This window comes from Gallinula chloropus (genome assembly GCF_964237585.1).
Source record: "Gallinula chloropus genome assembly, chromosome: 26".
Lineage (NCBI taxonomy): Eukaryota > Metazoa > Chordata > Aves > Gruiformes > Rallidae > Gallinula > Gallinula chloropus.
The window spans coordinates 2,089,920-2,111,223 of record NC_140111.1 but is presented as its reverse complement, the minus strand read 5'-3'; the positions used below and the strand labels follow the sequence as shown (position 1 = coordinate 2,111,223).

General features: G+C 47.4%; 1 protein-coding gene across 2 annotated transcripts in view; it reads left to right on the top strand.

The window, feature by feature from the left end:
- The first annotated feature begins 670 nt into the window (after positions 1-670).
- Positions 671-21,304, top strand: part of NPEPPS (aminopeptidase puromycin sensitive) — a 39,567-nt gene continuing 18,933 nt past the window's right edge. Inside the window, exons 1-5 of one of the 2 annotated variants that reach the window (XM_084275695.1) lie at positions 671-825; positions 9,835-9,919; positions 18,961-19,038; positions 20,097-20,218; positions 21,047-21,154. In XM_084275695.1, the coding sequence (XP_084131821.1) occupies positions 703-825; positions 9,835-9,919; positions 18,961-19,038; positions 20,097-20,218; positions 21,047-21,154 (516 nt within the window). In that variant the 5' untranslated portion in view covers positions 671-702. Of the gene's footprint in view, positions 826-7,788; positions 7,846-9,834; positions 9,920-18,960; positions 19,039-20,096; positions 20,219-21,046; positions 21,155-21,304 lie in introns of those variants that run through there. The other variant, XM_084275696.1, reaches the window with a different exon arrangement.

Below are 21,304 nucleotides of genomic sequence, written 5' to 3'. Positions count from 1 at the left end.
GGGCGCACCGTGGCCCCCCCCTCAAGTCCAGTCCGGTAAGGGGACGCCCCGTACGCTCCCCACCCCCCCCCCGCCCTTTCCTCTCCCTTCCCGCCCCGAGCCCCGTTACGACGCACGCGCCGTACCCAGCGCGAGCCCCGCACCGCCGGCGCGAGGGGAGTTCGGGGGGGGAGGGGGATGGAGGGAGGGGGGGGGAGAAAAACGGAGCGAGGCCGGGCGCACGCGCACTGTCCCCCGCCGCTTACGCAACGCGCTCCCGCCGCTCTACGTGCGCGGCCGCGTGGCGCCGCCGCGCGCACGCGCACGCGCTGTTCCTCCTCCTCCCTCTCTCGCTCCCCCCTCATCACCCTCCCTCACCCCCCACCCCCCCCCCTCCCCTCTCTCAGCTCCCGTCACCGGCTGCCTCGTGCCGGGAGCGCGCGCGCGCCCCCGCCCCTCCCTCCTCCTCCTCCTCTCCTCTCCTCCTCCTCCTCCTCCTCCTCCTTCTCCTCCTCCTCCGTCGCTGCCGCTCGCCTGTCCGCCCGCCCGCCCGCTCTCCCTTCCCGGTGTGCCGGTGCGGGGCCGCCGCGTCGCCGGCAGGAAGCCTCCCCGCTCCCGCCCCTTGCCGCCGCCGTTCCACCGCCCCCTCCCCCGCCGCCCCGCCGCGGGGGGGCGCAGCCCCGCACCCCCCCCAACCCCCCCTCCCTCTGCCGCCGCCCCGCCATGCCGGAGAAGCGGCCCTTCGAGCGGCTGCCCGCCGACGTGTCCCCCATCAACTATGGACTCTGCCTCAAGCCCGACCTCATCGACTTCACCTTCGAGGGCAAGCTGGAGGCCGCCGTGCAGGTAAGGCCCCGGCCCGGCCCCTCCCTCCTTCTCTTCTCCCTCCTCCTCCTCCTCCTCTCCCCGCCGGGCCCTGAGGGGACCCCCTGCTTCCCTCAGCCCGCTCCTCCCGCCGCCGGGCCCTGAGGCAGCCCCGTCAGACCGCGGGGGCCTGATCCACCTTCCCCCCCCCCTACTCCCAGCTCCCTTCCCCTTCCCCTCCTCACCGCCGGGCCCTCAGCGCCTTCCCCCTCCCCCGTCAGCCGGTCGGGGCCCGGCCCGCGGCGCGGTGGAGCCGGCCGGGCAGGTGCAGGGAGGCCGCTCGGAGCTGCACCCCCCCCCCCCCACACACACCACCCCGCCATTCCCCCTCCAGGTCCCCGCCCTCCCCTCCCATTCAGCCTATACATATATATACCCCCGTATTCCCCCCCCACAACCCCGGGGCCAGGCGGCGGGGAAGGGGAGAGGGCAACCCGCGGGCCCCGCCCTGCCCCGCTCCGTCCCCCGAGAGCAGCGGGAGCGGCCTGGGAAGGGCTTGGGGGGGGTGGGGGGGGCCTCGCCCCGCCGCCGCGGGCCCCGCGGTTCCCCCTCAGGCTGCCCGGCCCGCTCCCCGCCCCGCAGCTCGCCCCATCCCCGGCTCCTCGGCCGCTGCCAGCGCGGCCCCGCCGGCTAAAGTCTGTATGTAGGTTAGGCGTGGAGCGGCCGGAGCCGCGGGGTATCTGCCTCGCTGGTATCCCCGGCTCCCCCAGTTCAGAACAGCACCCTGCTCCTGCTCCCAGCCTCCGGCGTGCTGCTTTTATCTACACCCAGCCATTCAGACGGCTCGGGATTGCGCTGGAAAGGCAAACTACCACATAGGCAATTAAATAAGAACTCCCTCGGTGTGGTGTGGTGAGCTGGTAGGCCTCAGTGTGATGGAAAGCTTAGAGCCAGTGGAAACAGGGAGCTCCGCTAAGGGTGGGAAGGGGCGTGCAACCTGCAAACACCGTGTCTCTTGCCCCATCTGAAAGGCAGAAGCTCTTCCCTGTGTTGGTGCTCCAAAGCCAGAGCGTTTGATGGGAGCCCCGAAGTCTTGTAGTCATTCCCAGGCTGCTGTGCCAAGGTTCCCTAAATTTCCTTTGGTGTCTTTTTCTCTGTGTGGTGATTTGAAATGGAATTGTGAAGGGCATAGTGGAGTCCTTCCTTAAAATGCAATAACCATCGAGAGCTCAACAAATATCAGGGGGAGGTTTTCAATACTGAGACCCGTACAGGCTTTAAATCTGGGGCTGGAGAGGTGGCTGGAGCCTTGTCTGGAAATGAGGTGGCACTGGGGGAACACAGCTCCTGGATCTCAAGCACAGGTACAGAAGTGAGCGGGTGCCTCGCTGGGAAGTGGCTGGCCCCTGTGGAAGTTGGGGAAGGCAGAGGGCTGTGGGTGATAGCGGATCTTGTGACTTTTTAGGATCTGGAGGAAGGCGACTAGAGATGAGTAAGTTTTTTGTCATGTGGAAGAAATACTTGAAAACCTAAGTCGCCTTGCAGGTTCTGTTGGAGCTGGAGTCCCTGGGCTGCTGGTGTCTCTGGGGTCTGGGTTTGCTGGTGTGTGTCAGCCTGGGTGAGAACTCCAACTCCAGAAATTCCCAATCTCTTCCGCCTTAATCCTACCCACCTATTCCTGTCTTCACACCCAAGTTGCTGCTCCTCAGTCCTGTTACAGCTGTGGGGCTGTGCTGTAAATGGGATCACTGAAATCATCCAGGTTAAAAATAACACCCGGGGAGGGGGAGGGGAATAGTGGCTTTTTAAGCCAGCCTTGCTGCTGAGGAGAGAGCAGAGTATTGAACAGCAGCCTTGGAAACTTAGCTTAAGTCCAGGAATAATGGAGGCAGGGAGGCTTCTTGTGGCTGTGGTAGCTGGTTTGCAGATTTCAGTCTGGCTGAGATGTTTTTAATATTGTTTGCTGTTGTGGGGATTGCTCAATGAATTCCTAGAGCAATGGATACCACCTGACAGTGCAAAATCCTGGACTTTCCTACCAGCTGAGGCCATGTGTTAAGGAAGAACACTGAGCTGGCGGGTTCAAGGTTCTAAAAAAACTCATGCTCACATCATGGTGAGCTGATCTGATACTCCCACTGTAAAGAGAATCAAAAAAACCTATTGGACAAGGCTTTTAAAACATATCCAAAGTAGATATTTTTATTTTTAACTAACTCTTAACAACCATAGACCAAAGAATCGTGAGATCATGCCCCAGCTACATGCGAACAAGCACAGGAGAGGTGCAGGAAGGTTTGTGGGGTGAGTGTTCACATGCTTGTCTCCAGTTTTGGAGACGTGTGCTGTGGCTGCCAGTGCCTAAAGCACAATAAAGGCAAATCCAGAAAATTAGAGGGGAACTGGTCTGCATCTTAATGCAGAGGAGAACAACCGGCTCACCTGCAGTGCTGGGTGGACAGGATGCTTGTTGGGAATGGCTTACTTCAGTGTGTGCCAATGTTTACTAGTTGTTTGTTACTGAGCTGGGATTGAATGTAGAAAATAAAATCTGGATCTAATGGTTCAATTAAGGACTTGTTGGCTGTTTCTTCTGGCACTTTGTGATGAGGTGCAGCGGAGCTCCTCAGGGGCATTCTGCTTTCAGCATCCTGGAGAGCCTCAGCATATGTTGTGCAGTCACCAAGGTACAAGTGATTTTAAGTTAAAACACAAACTTTGGATTTTCTAGGTTTTTGGGTAGGGAAATGCACACTCTGCCTTCTCTCGAAGATTCAGGTATTAGATTTTATAACCAATCAAGAGAAATAGTAAGTCCTGCTCCTCCATCCCAACGTGATTGTGGCTGGACAAGCGATAATCCGCATCAGGTATTTAAACCAGTGATGCTTTCTGACCTCTGGGGTGAGTACTGAAATGTTGACACAGGCTTTGGTTATGATTAAGGATAAAATTAGGAACCATTTCATTACATACATCAAAAGTGTTTGCTTGCTTTATGATTTTGCATCTTTAATAGCAAACTGGAGTGAGGGAAGGCTGTGATATTTAGTCAAGACCCCCACAAGCAAACACTTCATCAGTCAGTCTGTGCTTTTCCCTCACAGCCATTAAGTAGGATTTGGCAGGTCTCTCTGCATAGAATTTTGGTAAGTCTTTCAACTTGAGCACTAAGTCCTGAAGAAATGTTGAATAACCTTCCAGTCTTGGCTTCGGGGCAGTGTGCTTGTGTTGGCTTTTGCACACAGACATAACTTAACAAAACATTTTGTCTTTATGCCTCAATAACAAACGTTATGCTTATATGGCTCCTCCAAATAAGCTTCAGAGGATGGAGCCTTTTATGATTCAAAAGATAAGGCTGCTGCTTGAGTCTCAGCGGTGTCCAGGTGGATTTCAAAGCCTTAACAAAGAAATTATATGTGTTTGCAGTTTATTGTGGCGCTTTTCAGGTTAGGGAATTGGCCTTCTGTCTGGCATTTGTTGTTCTTGATGAAGGAATGATGCTGAATTCTGCCTCTTGATAGTTTAATTTCCTAGCCTTTCCAAACTGTGCTTGTTAAGTACCTGGTAACCTATGTACTAAGCTTTGGTTACTCAGGATGTTTTAAATAATGTAATTTGTGGTCATATGGATATTTTTGAAGTACGTAGACTCATGTGACAGTTCTGTGATGGTATGTGGTTGCCATGTATCAAAGGTAAAAAGCAAAAATCCTGAGAAGAACCATTTCACCAGGAGCTGGGACAAAACGTGGCCGTGGGAGAAGCGGACACTGCGTGTTGGTAGCAGATCTGGAGCTGAAATAGTCTCCTGCTCAGAATCCTGCGATCACTCACCAGTTATGTCATCTTTTAACATTTTAAACTGTTGATTTGTTGGGTGTGTGGTTCTGAATGAGCACAATTGGGATTTATTTCCCTTTTTTTTTTTTTTTTGGATGGAAATAGTTCATCTACTTTATTCATCTGTTAGCTTGAGATTTAATTATTGTAACCCTGATTCTCAGGGTCTAGTTATCAGTGCAGTGCACTCAGATTACTCAGTGTCTAGGTCAACTCTTTTTTTTTTTTTCCATTCTGCTTTTGACTCTGGGGAGGCCTAAGCCAGGGCAGGAACAAAGAGGGGATGTGTGGCCCGTTCTGTTCTTCAGCTGGAAAGGCAAACGTGTGAGTAACAACCAGCAGAACAAACATCTGGCTCCCAAAATCCAGCGGTTGTTTTAAGCTTCCAAGTGGCAGTTCTTCATGCTGTCGCGACTCCGAACCATCCCCTGTCCCACGCAGGGTGTAGGGGTGCAGAGCTCCAGAACGGGGCACAGTTGATTGTCTTCCCACTTCCTGGTGTTTTTTTTTACCTCTGTATAAATTACCTTTGGGAGAAAGTATTGTGTGGTGATTCATTTCTTGATTGGATACTACAGTGAGGTGTTTCTTGGTTGCAGAGCAACCTATCTAAAGAATTTACAACCTGAGGTAGATGGCTCTCTCCAGTATCTTTCACAGCCCCTTTAACGTGCCTTAAGGATACTCTGTTATATTTAGCAATGTTTAACCTGTATCTGTTGCTTTTTATAGGTTAATTATGCAGTATCTGCTAGACTAAAGAATGTGTAGTCATCTGATCCTGCAGCATGCTTGTTAGAGATTGTGACACTCCTGTATGTAAATCTTGAAAAAATTAAACTAAATGGGTGTAGTATTTGTGCTCAGTATCTGCTGGGGTAGGGGGGGTACAGCTGTGTGATCCAGCATCATAACCTGCCTGTCCAGCATGTAGATCAGATCAGAGCTTGGGTGCTAAAGGTGCCGTGCTGAGTGTTCAAGTCTGGTGCTGCAAAGTCATAGAACCACAGACTGTGTTGGGCTGGAAGGGACCTTTAGAGACCATCTAGTCCCACCCTGCAGTGTGCAGGGACATCTTCACTAGAGCAGGTTGCTCAGAGCCCCACCAAGCCTGACCTTGAATGCCTCCAGGGATGGGGCCTCCACCACCTCTCTGGGCACCCTGGGCCAGTGACCCACCAAAAATCAGGACCTTGGGGCTCCGTGGACGCCTGTGCCACCAGCCTCACAAACAGGAACACCTTTGCTCTTCTCCCCCAGCCAAAAGGCCTCTCACAGGCCTGTGGTTCCTAAGGCTGGGATGATGGCATTGATCACCCTGACAAAGGGATTTACTTGTCTCTGTGAATTTGACCCTTCTGAAGGGTGTGTGTGACAGCCACAGGCAAACGTGGCTGGATGCTCTCAGCGATGAACCCCATGGTTTTTCCTCTGGGCCAATTAATCATGACATTGGTAATTGTACTACTTGGCTCCCATCATTTGCTGGAGATGCAGATGAATAAAACTTCTGATCCCTTTTCTTGCTGAAGCTTGAAATTCTCATAAAGATACACCCTAGAACAGAACTGAGGTAATTTTAGTTGTCTGTTTTTAGAGTAAAATGCTAAAAACAGTCATGCTTGTTAAAATGCTACATTCAGAAAAGGGCTGTGAAGCCAAGTGACAAGATTTTAATTATCTAGTCTTATAAATGGCTCTAGAGAATTAGTTTTGACTGTAGATGATGTCTTCTGGTGCAGCTCATCCTGTACTTCAGGGAGGCTGTAATTCTACTGAAGCCATTCAAATTCTTGCTTCTAATGTCCTAAAAAAGTTTTTTCACCAAGTCCTTTCCTGCTCTGACAACTGGTGAAAATCAAAAGCTTTACAGCATCTTCATGTCCTATTTGGCAGAGCCAAATCATTAGCCCTTTTCAGTCTTCTTCCCTCAAATGGTGCTACCTCAGAAAACTTTAGGGGGAACTTCAGCAGTTATCTCCTGTTGGGGTGAGACTTTCCTTCCCAGGAAGGAGTGCCGAGCTGGAATGTGGATGTGGAGGGGGTTGGGGCTCATCTTAGTCTAACAGCAGATAATTGATGCAGTTAAAAAGCCTTAAACCCTCATTGCATTCTTCCAGTACCTGAATGGAGCTTATAAACAGGAGGGAATCAACTTTTTAAGAGGGTAGGTAATGGCAGGACAAGGGGGATGGATTAAAGCTAAAGGAGGGGAGGTTTGAATTAGATACTAGGGGGAAGTTCTTTGCAGAGGGGGTGGTGAGGGGCTGGAACAGGCTGCCCAGAGAGGGGGTGGGTGCTCCATCCCTGGGGGTGTTCAAGGCCAGGTTGGATGGGGCCCTGGGCAACCTTGTGTAGCTCCAGGCCTGGAGGTTGGTGTCCCTGCCTGTGGCAGGGGGCTGGAGCTCTGTGACCCTTGGGGTCCCTCCCAACCCAGACCAGCTTGTGGTTCTATGAAAAGCATTGCACAAGCAGAATATCTGTTTTCCAGAACGTGGTGTTAGCAGAAATATAAAAGCAGTTTCAAGGTGTCTCCCTTCCAGTAAAACACGTCTGTCCGATGCACGCGGTGTCTGCAAGCGTCAGGCTACAGGTTCTTCTGAGATAACATGGTCACAAGTTAAGTCTGCTGGGCGGTTTATGGTTTTGGTTTGGTTTGTTCTTACAGGTGTGTCTGCACTTCATTATTTCTAGTGGATGGGAGGGAGGACACTCAATTAGAGCCAATGTGCCAACATGAAAACTCCTTTCCCCCCCATTGAATTAAATTATGAGAGCCTCAGAAGTGTGCTGTACTTCACACTGCCAGTATTCCTATCTGCACACTGAGTTTTCCAGTATTCATATCTGCACACTGAGTTTTCCCCTTTGTTTTGGGGGGAGTTGGAGGCTAAACACTTTTTACACTACTGGTCCACTCAGTCCCTTTAAATGTCTCCTAGTATGTTGTGCTCTTTTGTAAAACTGGCTTGATATTTGTAGGAGGTAAGAAAAAGATCTAAAAATAGGTAATTGCCTTTCTGAGGAGCCTCTGAAGTTGTCTCTGCTTTCTTATTTTGCAGGCACGGTGCTATGCTGCAAATTCTGTCCTCAGAAGAGGGTGTTTTTTAAAGATCAAGCCTATTGTTAAACCCAGCATTGTCTGCAATTTGGACAGCTCTTTATGCATCTCAAATTCTTAATCCAGAGAGATTTGGATTTGTAGATTGAATAAAGGTCCCTACTAGACATTTATAAAAAGCTTTTCGCGTTCAGATATTTCTGTGTTTTAAAAGACCTTGAAAAACCTCAGGCCCTGATACTGTGGTGAAAACTGTTGGTTCAGTCTCAGATTCTGGGAAGTGTGGTAATTCTTTAGTTTCTTGCACACCAAATTGGGGGAAAAAAATACATTAGGGATTGTAAATCTTTGCTAGAAGCAGCAAATCTAACCCCTGTCACTCCAGCTGTTACAGTGGGAGCACGTTGGCTTTAGAACTGGGTTAAGTTTATTAGGTAACATTGGTTTGGTATTTATGAGTGTAAAGAGGCACACAGCCCTTCTGTGCAGTTGTGGGATGTGCTGCTGCAGGGGGGCTGGCAGGCAGCATTTGGGAAGAGACACTAGTATTTATGCTTGTGAGAATGTATAATCATTATCTAGACAACTCTGTTCATAGGAATAAGCCTTAGATGTTTGCTTCAGAAGCAAAGCTGGTGACTGAGGTCAGAAGGAAACCTCTGAGGCAGGTTTGTCCTGTGCTAACCACCCACTGGGGGTTGGCTTTCCATGGAGTTCCTGGTATTAGCCTGTCATGGTTTACCCTTTGGTTTTGTTAGGCTAGATGGACCCTTCTGATGGTGTGGGTACGCCTGTGACATCACCCATTTCAATTTCTTAAGCCTCTCTTATCGCTGACTAGACTTGAATTTGGTTTTTGTGTACACAGTGACTAAGGAGCCATTCCTGTAGTAAGCCTGGGTAGACCAGCTTCAGGCTGAGTATCTGCTGTTGTTTACTCATCTTGTGTTGATACCAGCTCCTTTATGGCAGGGTGATGTGTCTGTCAGCTGTGACACTTCATGGATTAGTATTTTGGCTTTACTTGTAATAAATGCATGAACACTGAGATGCCTGAGTGGTGAGCTGGTGTGGACGTGCAGAGCTCTCTCCTGAGTTTGCTGTGGGGTGAAGGAGCCCTTGATTCATGGGAACCAGTTCCCATCACAAAGAGGTCTGGTGGGCTTCTGCGATGGGCTCAAACATGGATACCTTGAGTGATGGGTACAAGAGTTAATAACACATTTTAAAGTTCAGAGTGAAAAAAAACAAGGAGTGCAAGTCCTCATGCTATAAGGAACTGGGGTGGGAAGCAGTTCCTTTGTGTGTCTGTTGGCTGTTACAGCAGTTCTACTGCTAGAAACTGTATCCTGGACTAGCAGGACTACCAGCTCCATCCAGTGTGGTGATTCTAGTGGTTTCAACCAGAAAGTTTCTAAATAATTCCTAGTTTAATTCCCAAATATTTTACCCCCTCGTAATTAATTGATATTTAATTTTAATTTCTCTGTATTCAAGCTCTCCCATCCAAATAGAAAGCTGGCACAGGGAGGCAGTTCATTACTACGCTGGGAGCTGGCCACTCGTTAAATAAAGCAAAGTGCATGTAGCCAAGAGCTGGCAGAAGGAAAGCTTTCAGGAAAATGTAAAGGCCAATTTCTTGACAGATGTTTTTAACCTAAGAAGTTCTTACAGCATCGACTGTTCAGAGCACAGTGCTGTAGGTTGTATTTCTGATCATCTCTGGAAGATGGAAGTTTGTGTTCCAAGGCTTTTGCTCTATAGTCTCCTGTAGGTCGGCTCTGAAAGGAAGCTTACAGCCTCTCCATCTATTTTTATTGGTCTTGGATTCCCAGGCATGTACAAGGGCCCTATTGTCAAGCTTACATACCAATTTTTAACAGGCAGTTCATTCCCTTAAATAATTTAGTGTTGATAAGTAGGCCTGGATGGCTTGAACACGATTCAAGTACGTGTGTTCTGGAACAAACGGGAGCAGGCAGAGGAATATCTCCTTTGTACCAGTCTTAGGCAGTAAATTTTAGTTCAAACTCTCCATGACAGAGCAGCTTTTAGATAAAGGGAGGTGGGAGTGCCTACCCAAGGGAGCTCAAGGAAGTGGGGAATGCCATTTCTTCCTGATGCTCACAACGTTTCTCTTCCAGGTGAAACAGGCAACGAACCAGATTGTGATGAACTGTGCTGACATTGACATCATCACAGCTTCCTATGCGCCAGAAGGAGACGAAGGTAGGGATTCTTTGTGTGGTGGACTTGTTGATGTGTTAATCGTTCCATTTCTGTTGCCAGCAGTTAATAACTTCGATTGTAAAATTATGTAATAATTTGATAAGCTAACCTACCCCTGGAAGCACAAAATGAATTTTATCTGACCTTTATTCTCCTCTTATCACTACCTCTGGTATGATGTTTGGAAAACGTTACCTGGAGCTTCTGTGAAATCGATGTTCTGCTCCCTCCTGTCTGAGTGGCATCGACAGGAGGAGGGTGGAGTGTTGGGATGTGATGTTTGATCTTTTTATTGGATATCTGTGTAAGAACATGAGCTGTACCTGTGGACTTCCCACTGTTGACAGAATCTGGAAGGAATCCTTTGATAACAGCCTGCTGTAGGAAACCCTCATTGGAAGGGTCTGGAAAAGCATGGAAAAGTGGCAGGATGTTCTGAAGGGTAACACAGGAAAAGGTGATTGTGTGGAGGAGACGGTGGTTGGGGTCTGGTTCAGTGAAAAGCTGGAAGCTACTGGAGAAATCGAAGCAGCAGTGCCTGTTGGTGACACAGGAGTTGACATCTTCCCCATTATCCATCGAGGAGATTTAGCAGCCACAAAAATGTTGTAGCAATTGGAATGAGAAGTGATTAAGTTGTGGAAAATGAGCTCCTTGAAACAGAATGAGGATGTAGCAGCTTGCAGAGCCTTTCTGCTGTTCTTATGGAGCCTTTGCTGTTCCAAACATCTCCCTGTTTGGTCCAGCCTGGAACAGGCTGCCCAGGGAGGTGGTTGAGTCCCCTTCCCTGGATGTGTTTAAAAAAAGGGTTAGATGAGGTACTTAGGGATATGGTTTAGCTTAGGAGGGGAACAGTTGGACCTGATGAACTTAAAGGTCTTTTCTAACCTTGTGATTCTGTGTCTGGCTGTTTCTTGTCACTCAAAAGACAAAAAGCTCTGCAGAGTTTCTGTTTCTAGAAGGAAGGTGCTACAATGATGTCACGAAAGGCTTTGTTGGAGCCATGATTGTGAATGAAGGAATGATCTTGGTGATGGGTAGGAGAAGGGTGTTCCTTTGAGTGGGTTTAAACCTCTCCAGTGTGCTTGTGCAACCGGTGAAGGAGGTTGGAGCGAAGGGCTGTGTCTGAACACCCAAAGAAGAAAAGAAAGCTCAATTTTCTGGACAGGATTTGACCACTTCTTGTTGTGGTGACATTATCCTGTGGCTGATAGATTTATACGTGCCAGGTGTAAATCCACCAAGTGCCAATCTGCATCCAGCCTTCAGGTTTAAATTGTTTTGACTTTGTTTTCTTTTTTACAAGGTCATTAAAGAAACCAGAGGGCTTCTTAAGTCAGTTGAGAGCAGCCAAGCGGTGCTTAAGGAGGTGGGGAGCTCTGTCCAGAGGAAGCAGCGTTGGGTGGGTGTGTTGTGGAAAAGCATTGCTCACTGCAGCGCAGCCACAGCCCGAGAGGGTGGCAGAGAAGAGTGTTCCCAAAGAGTCTGGGTGGCAGAGAACAGAGTGTGGGCTCCTAGGTGCTCGATTTGGGCTCCCTGGTTGTACCCTGGCTCTCCATTCCTTTCACACGCTGCTGTTAGTGATCTTTCCTTGATTAGCTGCAGTGTTGCTAAGCACTCCTGGAGCTATTTCTTACACTGAGTAATGAGGCGATAACAGGAGTAGTAGTAATAGCAGAGTGTGTGTGGAGTCTGTTCCTCCTACCACTGTGCCATAGACCCAAACCACTGATTAATTTTTTATTTTGTCATTGAGAAAATGAAAATAAATGGGAATGTTCCTAGGAACAGAGTCTCTTTCCAGTCAAATCAGGAGAAATACACAAAATAGAGAGGATGTCTGTTTTAATGAGTTATCTGTGTTAACTTCAGAGCTAATTTCCCTCTAGCAGGGAATCTGTATATTTCAGTTCTTTAGCAACAATATGCTCTCCTTGTAACTTCAAAGTATTGATAGTAGAGCTTAATGGAGACTTAAACCCAAGTACACTGAAGGTGAGCTGCTGTGGCTTGAACTGCTTCATTCTGATTTTTCAGATAACCTTGAATGCAGTGCTCTGGACACCCAGGAATCCCTACAGCACTTTGCCTGTGGTGTAGGCATTCCCCTCTCAGACTGTTGTATCATAAATATTTGAGGTGCAGCTTTGTTGCATATTTGCCATTATTATGCTCAGTCTTCATGGGGTTAAAACCTATTTTTCAGTTTGGTAAAGTGCCAGCTGGTATAATGTCTTTGGAAGTAAAATTGCATGAAATTGGCAGGCTATTTGCTGGCACCTGTTGATACAGATCAAGTCAGTCTTACTAATGCTCCTATTGTGCACAGCTTTTGCACGGTAATTGTATAACTGGTCTCAAAAACAGAGTATGAAATATAGTCCAATGAACCAACAGAAATACCAGCCAGGTCGTTCGGATTTAGTTACTTAGGTGAGCCTTGTACCTAGTGCCTACGTAGTACTTTTGAAAAAGAGTGAGAACTTAGGGCTGTTTGCTCCTGTAAGGGCTCTAGAGAAGAATCATTACCTCTTTTAGTTGGGTAGCTCAGCAGGGAAGAATGTCTCATGCTTGTCTGTAAGTGTGAGACAAAAGATAGTTGGTCACTTATCTTCTGTTCTGAAAAGTAGCTGTGTGAAAAAGCGAACCTCTTGCTCAACAGGTGCCTTCCCTGGTTTATGAAAGTGAGTTAAATATTTTGCTAATAATCCTTGTTGGTCTTGAGTGCCTGTTGCACTGGGGCTGTACAGCAGCAGAAATCCTAGCTGGAGTAGCAGGCTGTGTTTTGGCTCTTCTGGGGATGGATACAGCAGAGGCTAGAACTTGTTCTTTGGAACTTTAATGCAGATTTGCAGGGGAGATCAGATCATTGCCCAATATTTGAAAGGATGCTGAGGGAAGATGTCTGAAGCTTTTGAGTCAAAAGTAACAAATTTTGCTGTGTAATTCACAATTGAGTGATAGTGAACAATAAACCAGGAACTGGAGGATGTGGATTTGCTGTCTGTGCCAGGTATGCTGTAATGGAACAAAGCTGCTCAAAAGGCTGACTTTTCCGTTGCTGAAGTTGTGACTGGCTCCTCCCACTAATCACAAGGAACTTTTGGTTTTTTTGGGTTGTTTTTTTTATTCCCCAGAAGCTAGGTTTTTAGCATTTGTACCCAAATCCAGCCTTAGCATTTAGGTGTGTGCATGCTGTGCTGTCATTGTCCAAGTGACTTGGCTCAGCTAAATGAAGAACTGAAAAGGCATTCCTAAGCAAATTTGTTCTTAAGTTAAATTTTAGGGGATTGAGTTTCATACTACTGGATGCTGAGTAGTTTGAGCTTCCTGCTAATCCCTCTTTTAAGGACCTGTGAAATTGTTCTGAAGTCCTACTCAGTGAATTACATGGTCTTTGTTTAGCTTGGAAAGCTTTTCAGGTACTGGGGGGATCTAAAGTGTCCTCTTTACATTTAGAGGGTTTTGGAGGGGAGTAGTTGGCGACTCCCAGTAGAAAGAAACCGCAGTGGTGTTTGTTTAGCAGAAATAATCAGGTGAACTTTGATTTGGACTTCAAACTTCGGAAGGTTTTAAGGCCAGTACTTGTTATTTCAGTCTTTCCCTTCGCTGGGTGGTTGGGATGTGCCTGGGTGCTGGTTACAGCAGAGCCCCAGCTGATGTTTGACAGATCACTGGTGCTTATGGGAGGCTGAGCGATGTGACCCGTGTGTGTCACTGCTTTCCCCTGGCCTGGGAGCACTGCCAGTTCATGACGATCATAAGGCTGTGCAAAGGGGCAGTGGCACTTGTCCTCCCTCCCTTCCTTCTGCTGGCATTTGGATTGCCTGGTGGGTCAGGAAATGCAGCTGGCTGAGAACTGCCTCTACGGGGAGAGAGAGGGAGCTTGGAGATGGATCATCTTCCCCATCCTGCATCCTGATGACTGTACGTGAATGCCAGTGGAAGGAAGGGAATGGGAATGTGCAGCTGGGGCCAGGTGGGAAAAAGGAGACGACTGTCTCTGCCTGTAGCAGACTCGAGTTAAGCCGGTTGTGAAGTCCTCATCACCCTTTCAGTGTCACAGCGAGTCCTCTCCAGGAGAATTTTTAATGATAGGGATTGATTTTTTTTTAGGAAAATCTGGGCTGCATTGACAGTTTGGGAATATCTGATCAGCAAGGATCTGCCTCCCTGAGTGGATTTTACAACTGCTGGTCTGAAACCCGTGAAGAGGTGTGAAAGGGCTGGAAAGCGTGTGCTGTGTCAACACATGGATGTTGTACTCCAACGTGTTTCATTTGCAGATAGAGTAGGCAGAGTGCACACAGGCACTGCAGCTCAGTTGATGAATGCAAGTTCATTAAGCCACCGTACCTTAATTGCTGGTGACTTCTCCCCTGTGAGGAAAGGCTGAGCGAGCTGGGGCTGTGCAGCCTGGAGAGAAGACGACTAAGGGGGGACCTTATTGATGTTTATCAGTATCTGAAGGATGGGATGCAGGGGGAAATGGGCAGCCCCTTTTCAGTGTCTGTGGGGACAGGACAAGGGGCAATGGCTGCAAGTTGGAGCACAGGGAGTTCTGCACCAACATGGGGAAGAACTTTTCCCCAGTGAGGGTGAGGGAGCCCTGGGACAGGCTGCCCAGGTGGGTGTGGAGTCTCCATCTCTGGAGAGATTCCAGACCCATCTGGACATCTATCTGTGCAGTATGAGCTGGGGAGCAGTTCTGGCAGGGGGTTGGACCCGATGAGCTCTGGAGATCCCTTCCAACCCCTGTGATTCCCTGTGCTGTGGAACAGAGGGCTGCTGCACTTGGCTTTGTCTTCACTTTGAAATCCACGAGCATTTGACATTGCTTAAAACCTTTGGCTGGCCTCCACGTTTATAAGCATGTAATACAGAAATCAGGATCATTAATTGACGTATCCGTCTGGTTACCGTGTGATTTCAGGAAGTACTCTGTAAAAGGACCATAATTTCTTCAAACTGCTGTTGTAAAATTTGATCTGCAGTGCTCAGAGAGTTTGGGAGGGTGGCTGGATCAGATTTTTTATGCATTTTTTTTCAAAGACGTGGAGCTCAAGCAGCTTTTCATTTTCTCATGCGACTTGGTCCAGACTGTACTAATGTGCTAGTGATTAACTTGCAACCTTGCAGTGCCAAACTCTCCCAAGTTAGGAGGCTGCCAAAATTGTGGTGTTCTCTTCAGGAGCTTTTGTATTCAACAGTGTCAGGAATTCAGGCAGCCTTTTACTGCAATTACATCTTTGTTATAAGCAGTTCTCTTAAACTCTAACAAAAAGTATTGTTAATGGTTTTCCATGGTTCTTTTGCTCTGGATTAAATTATTGGCTCTGAATAGTTGGAGTTTTGTTGGGTTGGGTTTTTTTGTTTTGATTTTTAAAGTAACTTTGAATCTTTCAGTTATATTCTGCTGTTTCAAAAACTGATACGTATAAGCAGCTACTTTGAGAATTAAAAGCAATTGCTGGAGCGAGCATAGGAAGATCCTGTTCTGGGCAGCAGCTCCTCAGTGAGTGTGTGTCTTGTGAACTCTAAACCAGTCTTACATTTTGTTCCAGATGTACTCTTGCTGTTTCCTTTAAGTGCTCCTCAGAAGCTGGCTGTCACAGAATCCCAGACTGGGCTGGGTAGGGAGGGACCCCAAGAGTCACAGAGCTCCAACCCCCTGCCACAGGCAGGGACACCAACCTCCAGGCCTGGAGCTACACAAGGTTGCCCAGGGCCCCAGCCAACCTGGCCTTGGACACCCCCAGGGATGGGGCACACACCCCCTCTCTGGGCAGCAAGAGGCTGTCACTGCTGGTGGTGCAGTCCTGGGGTATCACAAGCCTCTCCGCCTCCTTCAGTGGGGGTTGCCATCAGCATCCCTCCCCAGACGGCTGCTTCCACCCCATTTAAGCTAGAACTCCTTTAAACATTGTTTCTAACCTTAAGGTAATTGGCATCCAACACTGTGGAATTAAGGTTGGGAAGTTCTTTGAAACAAGGTTGCTTTCTGCATGTGGTGATGTGCTTTTCCAGGCTGCTGCAGAAGGGGTGGGGGAAAGACCTTCAGGTCTTCACCTTCTTCTATCACTGCTGATGTTTTACCCGTCTTCCCTGTGGCTTTCTGAGGAGAGGTTAAAAAGGTCATGAAGTAGTGGAGCTACTTAAATGACTTCACATTTGGGAGAGGAGGAGGGGGGAAAGTTGATATTCACTGACAACTTTTGGCAGAAGATCTGCATAACAGGCATTCTTCTGCATTTCTGGGTTTCAGTAGGTTAGAGCTGTGATCCTGAAGTCATGGCATTGTTTGTCTTCAGGATCAGATTGTTTCCATTAGAAGCTGTAAAAAGATACAAATGTTTTTGGTTTGCTGTGGTCCTTTTGAAAGATATGGGGAGGTGTTTCTGCATTCTTGTGCTGATCTTTATCAGAGGTTTCTCAGGTTTTCCTTTAGCTTTCTGACCACAGGGCTGACAGCTCAGCATCTGCAGGTTGTCCAGCAGCACGATTCCTCCCAGGCAGCCTAACATAAATTTCCAGCAGGTATTCAGCCCCTCTGACAGAGGTCACTAATGTGCTATCACAGAACAACAAGTCTGTTGGCTGTTGGACTCTAAAGATAGCCAGGGGTCAAAATTCATCGGATCTAAACGATGCAGTCAGCAACAGCTTCACTCTCTGTTGCTTGGAAGCCCACTTTGAGAATAGCACATTGTAGGTTAGCACTGCTCCCCTGAGTGTCTGCTCTCCAGCTCTCCTAGGGCTCCTTTTCTGCCTCAGTGTCCTGCAGAGTTGTTAGAAGAAAAGCTGAACCTTTACTTTTTCTTGCTCCTTGCCCAGCACTTGCTGGCACTGTGATGTCCTTGGCTTGTCTCCTGTTTAAATGGTCTCTCTTGTCCCTCTTAGAGTTGATTTTAAAAACCTTGGAACTCCTTGGTGCAGACTAGTAGTCTCAAGTTCTTCTACTTGATCCTGTACAGAAACAAAATCAAGAAAAAAAAAAAGCTTTGTAATTTTTACAGCTAGAATTGTTTTATTGTAAGCATTTATGTGGTGTGTACTCTAGCATGGTGGATAAGTGATTAAGCACTGAGCAGTGAGCACTGTGAGGACAGTGGTTAAGACTAATGCACTCATGTAATTTCTGCATCTATGTTCTCTGTGAGCAGAATCATAGAATCAGACTGGTCTGGGTTGGTAGGGACCCCAAGGGTCACAGAGCTCCAACCCCCTGCCACAGGCAGGGACACCAACCTCCAGGCCTGGAGCTACACAAGGTTGTTCAGGGCCCCATCCAACCTGGCCTTGAACACCCCCAGGGATGGGGCACCCACCCCCTCTCTGGGCAGCCTGTTCCAGCCCCTCACTACTCTCTGTGTAAAAAAAACTTCCCCCTAATATCCAATTTAAATCTTCCCTCCTTTAGCTTTAACCCATCCCCCTTGTCCTGCCATTACCTACCCTTTTAAAAAGTTGATTCCCCTAAGAAGTTGGTATTAACTCCAGCTTAAGACTGAAATCATCCTATTCCACAATAAATAGTTATTTAAGTTGTATGAAAATAAACAGGTTTCCAGTTACTTCTGTCACACGTGGAACAACTTAGCTGAACATGTTGTGAGAGTGCAGAGTAGCTGGGTTCTAGTGGTGATACCTCAGCATGGAACACTTCATTCTGTACATTAAATGAATGTTTCAAACAAGCTTTGTCATTCAGAACTTCATGTAATGAAGGAGTTGATGTAGTGGTATGATTTTCTTTTAGGGAGTTCACCTCTAAGTATCACAGCACTTTCCAGGATTCTTTTTTTGTCCTTTTTTTTCCTGTGCCCACACAAGCCCAGTATCTGTTTCAGTAGGTAACTGAAGCTCTTCACTGGATCTCTCTGCCTGGACCGTTTTTGAAAGGACTGAAAAGGTTGCTAAACCCTTGCTAGCGTTTCAGTAGCCTGGGTGGGTTTCACTTCAGCCAGAGGGTTAAAAGTGGGATGGGTTGGGCAGCTTGTGCTGGGAATGGGAATGGGAATGCTGCCTCTTTAAACTGGTCCGTGCGTGTCCTGAACCTCCCAAAACCATGCTGCACTGCCAGATGTTCACTGTATTTATAAATCTAGAGTTACCTAGAAAGATGTAGTGTTGTGTCCAGGCTTTCCAAGTTCCATGGGTCCAGATGCTGCTGTGTGGTAGGTTTGTTTTGGTGCAGATTTGCATTCCTTAGAGAGCTGCTTGTGGTGGTGGTTGGATAGAGTGACAGAGGAGCAGGGCTTGCAGGGTGACATCCCACATAGCTGTTTTAGGGTTCTGGCTGAAGGAGCACCACTTTGGATGCAGAGGGTGAGACTGGATGAATTCAGAAGGGAGAAGTAACACCAGGTTTTCTCTCTGGGCTCTGCTGACTCTGAGCTGCAGGACTATTTGACTCCTGCACACAGATTTCCCCCCCTCATCATGGACTCATGGGGCAGATGTTTGCACCTACAGATAGATCTGAAGGCTCTTCTGCTTAATGTTCTGCTTGATTTTGGATGCCCTGGTTCTGAAGACAATTTTCAAATAAAATCAACATTGTGTTTTTAATTTGTGGTTCAACCCAAACCACTTCTCTGTGGATATCAGTGAGGGCCACGGACGAGTTAAATCATGAGCATCCTGCTTGGAATAATAAGTAAGAACCCTGCTGCACTGATGTAAGGGTTTGGTATTGAGAGGAAGTTTTGTGTGATGTTTTACCACTTGCCAGGATTGTTCCCAGTGTTCCTGGTGTTGTACAGGAGGTGGTTCTTGCTGCAGGCTTACAGTTTAACAGTGCAGCTTTCATTACCTGGCACAGCAGACGGCTTCCCGGCCGCGTTCGAGCGCAGCACTCTGATGGAGGTGTGTTTCTTTGCTTGGCTTTATATCCTCCTGGATTGTTCAAGGTCTTCATGGGTCTGTTCAGTAACTACAGCCTATCCTTGGATTCAGCTGATTCAGTTCATTTTAAATGTTCATGAGTTAAAAACACACCTCTGGGGCTTATTTCAAAGTGCTCTGTTCTTACGTTTCAGAGGTACATGCCACAGGGTTCAACTATCAAAATGAGGATGAAAAGGTTACTCTCTCCTTTCCCAGTACTCTTCAGAAAGGTAAGAGCTATTTTCATGCTTTCTGCTTGCTTCCACCCTGTGTTTAAGACATTTGCACTTGAGAGAGCTGGGACAGGACAGCTCTGTCTTCCCTGAAGCTTCTGACTGCAAATGCAGTGCTCCCCAGGGAGTCTGTCCACTGTAAGTCACTTTGTGAGCCTCTGGAATTGAAAATGTTGTTTCACTAATGGTGATGTTTGCTTTCAACACCTGAGGTGACTCTAATTATTTACCTGCTATTAGGAGTTAGGCTCAGAAGCTATTTATATTAGCCACTGATGATGTTTTCCTCTCACTGAGACTGAGCTAATCTGAATTACTGCAGTATTTTCCTAGGTGTGAATGTACTAATTCTTTTGAAACTGCTACTTTTTTTTTGCTCTGCAGAGTTTGTGGATTGAAACTCAGCTCCTGGGTTTGAATAACGCTGTTTCATTTCATCTTGAGAAATACAAAGGGAAAGATTTTTTAGGGTGATAACACTTCAGTGGTTCATTCTGTGGGATATTGGCATGCTGCCTCTCTGATCACCATCAGGTTTCCCCTTTTACCCTGAGACATTGAGGGCAGAATAAATCCTGAGACTAATTGACTTACAAGCTTGAGCAGCGCAGCCAGCGCCCCATCTTGGCTTGCAGTAGATCTCAGAGCATGCTAGTGTCACTTAATAGCTGTCCTATACTTTCTCAAACTTCATTCCAAGGTGAGGATTGTAGGATCAGACTTCTCAGGTGACTGAAGGTAGGTCTCTCCTGGTTATGGAGCAGCTGTTGGAAGCTGAGTGTGAATGCTGCAGCAGACTTGGCTGATGAAGTGCTAAAACGCTGTGGTGAGTCCAGCTTTGCCTGCATCGCTCTGCTGCAGCTTATTTTGTGTGAGGAGGGTGAAGGCTTTGAGGGAGACTGGCCAAAAAAGCCACGGGTGGGGAGGAGTTGAAGGGGACACCTTATTTCAGAAGGGCAGTGGGCCAGCTGAGTAGCCTGGCCTGAAGGTCCAGACCAAATAAATGTTCTGTTTGGCACATGCACATAACAATGCCCCATCTGTTTCTCTTACAGGGACAGGGACACTAAAGATAGACTTTGTAGGGGAGCTGAATGATAAAATGAAAGGCTTTTACCGGAGTAAATACACCACCCCCACTGGAGACACACGCTATGCTGCTGTCACTCAGTTTGAGGTATGGGCTGTACTTTTCTTTTTCAGGGAATGTTGCTCTTAATACAGGATTTCTGCTTAGAAGAAGCAAAAGGCACAATTTCCTAGCAGACTTCAAAAATCTCTGTTTCTTTGCTTCTTGCTCTTCATATGGCTGGGTCATCCTAAAAGCAGCCACTTCAAGGTCAACAAACTCTGGACCTGGCAAATTCCCCAGCCAAGGATCAGGCTGATGTGTCATGCATGGTATATATAGAATAGCTGCAATGTTTAAGAACAGCTCTTTATTTGGATGTGGTCAGTCCCTCCATATAACTTTCCTTTATGAAGTATATTAATTTTTTTTAACAGAACACTCTGCCTTTAGCTCAGTATCTTAATGGCATCCAAAATGTGAGTCAGATTCTGTCTCCTCAAGTATTATGTAAACCCTGGACATAGTGTCAGAATTACTTGTACAAACAGCACAGTTCTTGGGTGCAGTGGGCTGAGGGAGTATAAATAGGTGGTCTTGTGTGTAGGTCTGTGAACGCCTGGGTGCCCTCTCTGCTCTTTCACATGACTGAGCTTTGCTCCTGTCATGACTCGGCTAAATTTTGCTCAGACTGTAGAATTCCATCAGAGCACAAAGTGCTTTTCAGCTGCTGATTTTTGTTTTTTAACACCATGAGTGAAAAAAATGAGAGTAAAATGCTCAAAGGGAGAGGTCAAGCATGTCAGTGGAGACATGCTACACCAGTGACTGCCCCATCGTTCACCCAACTTCTTGCTTGTAGAATTTGCTGATTATGTGTGTGTTATTGCCACAATCTCTTATGATTTATTTGTTTAATGCTCTTATTTCCTTCAGGCTACTGATGCTCGCAGGGCTTTCCCTTGCTGGGATGAGCCTGCTATTAAGGCAACATTTGATATTTCTTTGGTGGTTCCTAAGGACAGAGTAGCTTTGTCAAATATGGTAAGTTCTTGGTGTGCAAGTAAACAGTGTTTTACATAAAGCTGTAATAACCTCAGCTGGCTGTTTGATAGTTAATGGTGTGTCTCAGTAACAGAATTAGGAATATAGTTGGTCTTGTTCAGCTTAGAGGAGATAATGTTCCAGGGGGAC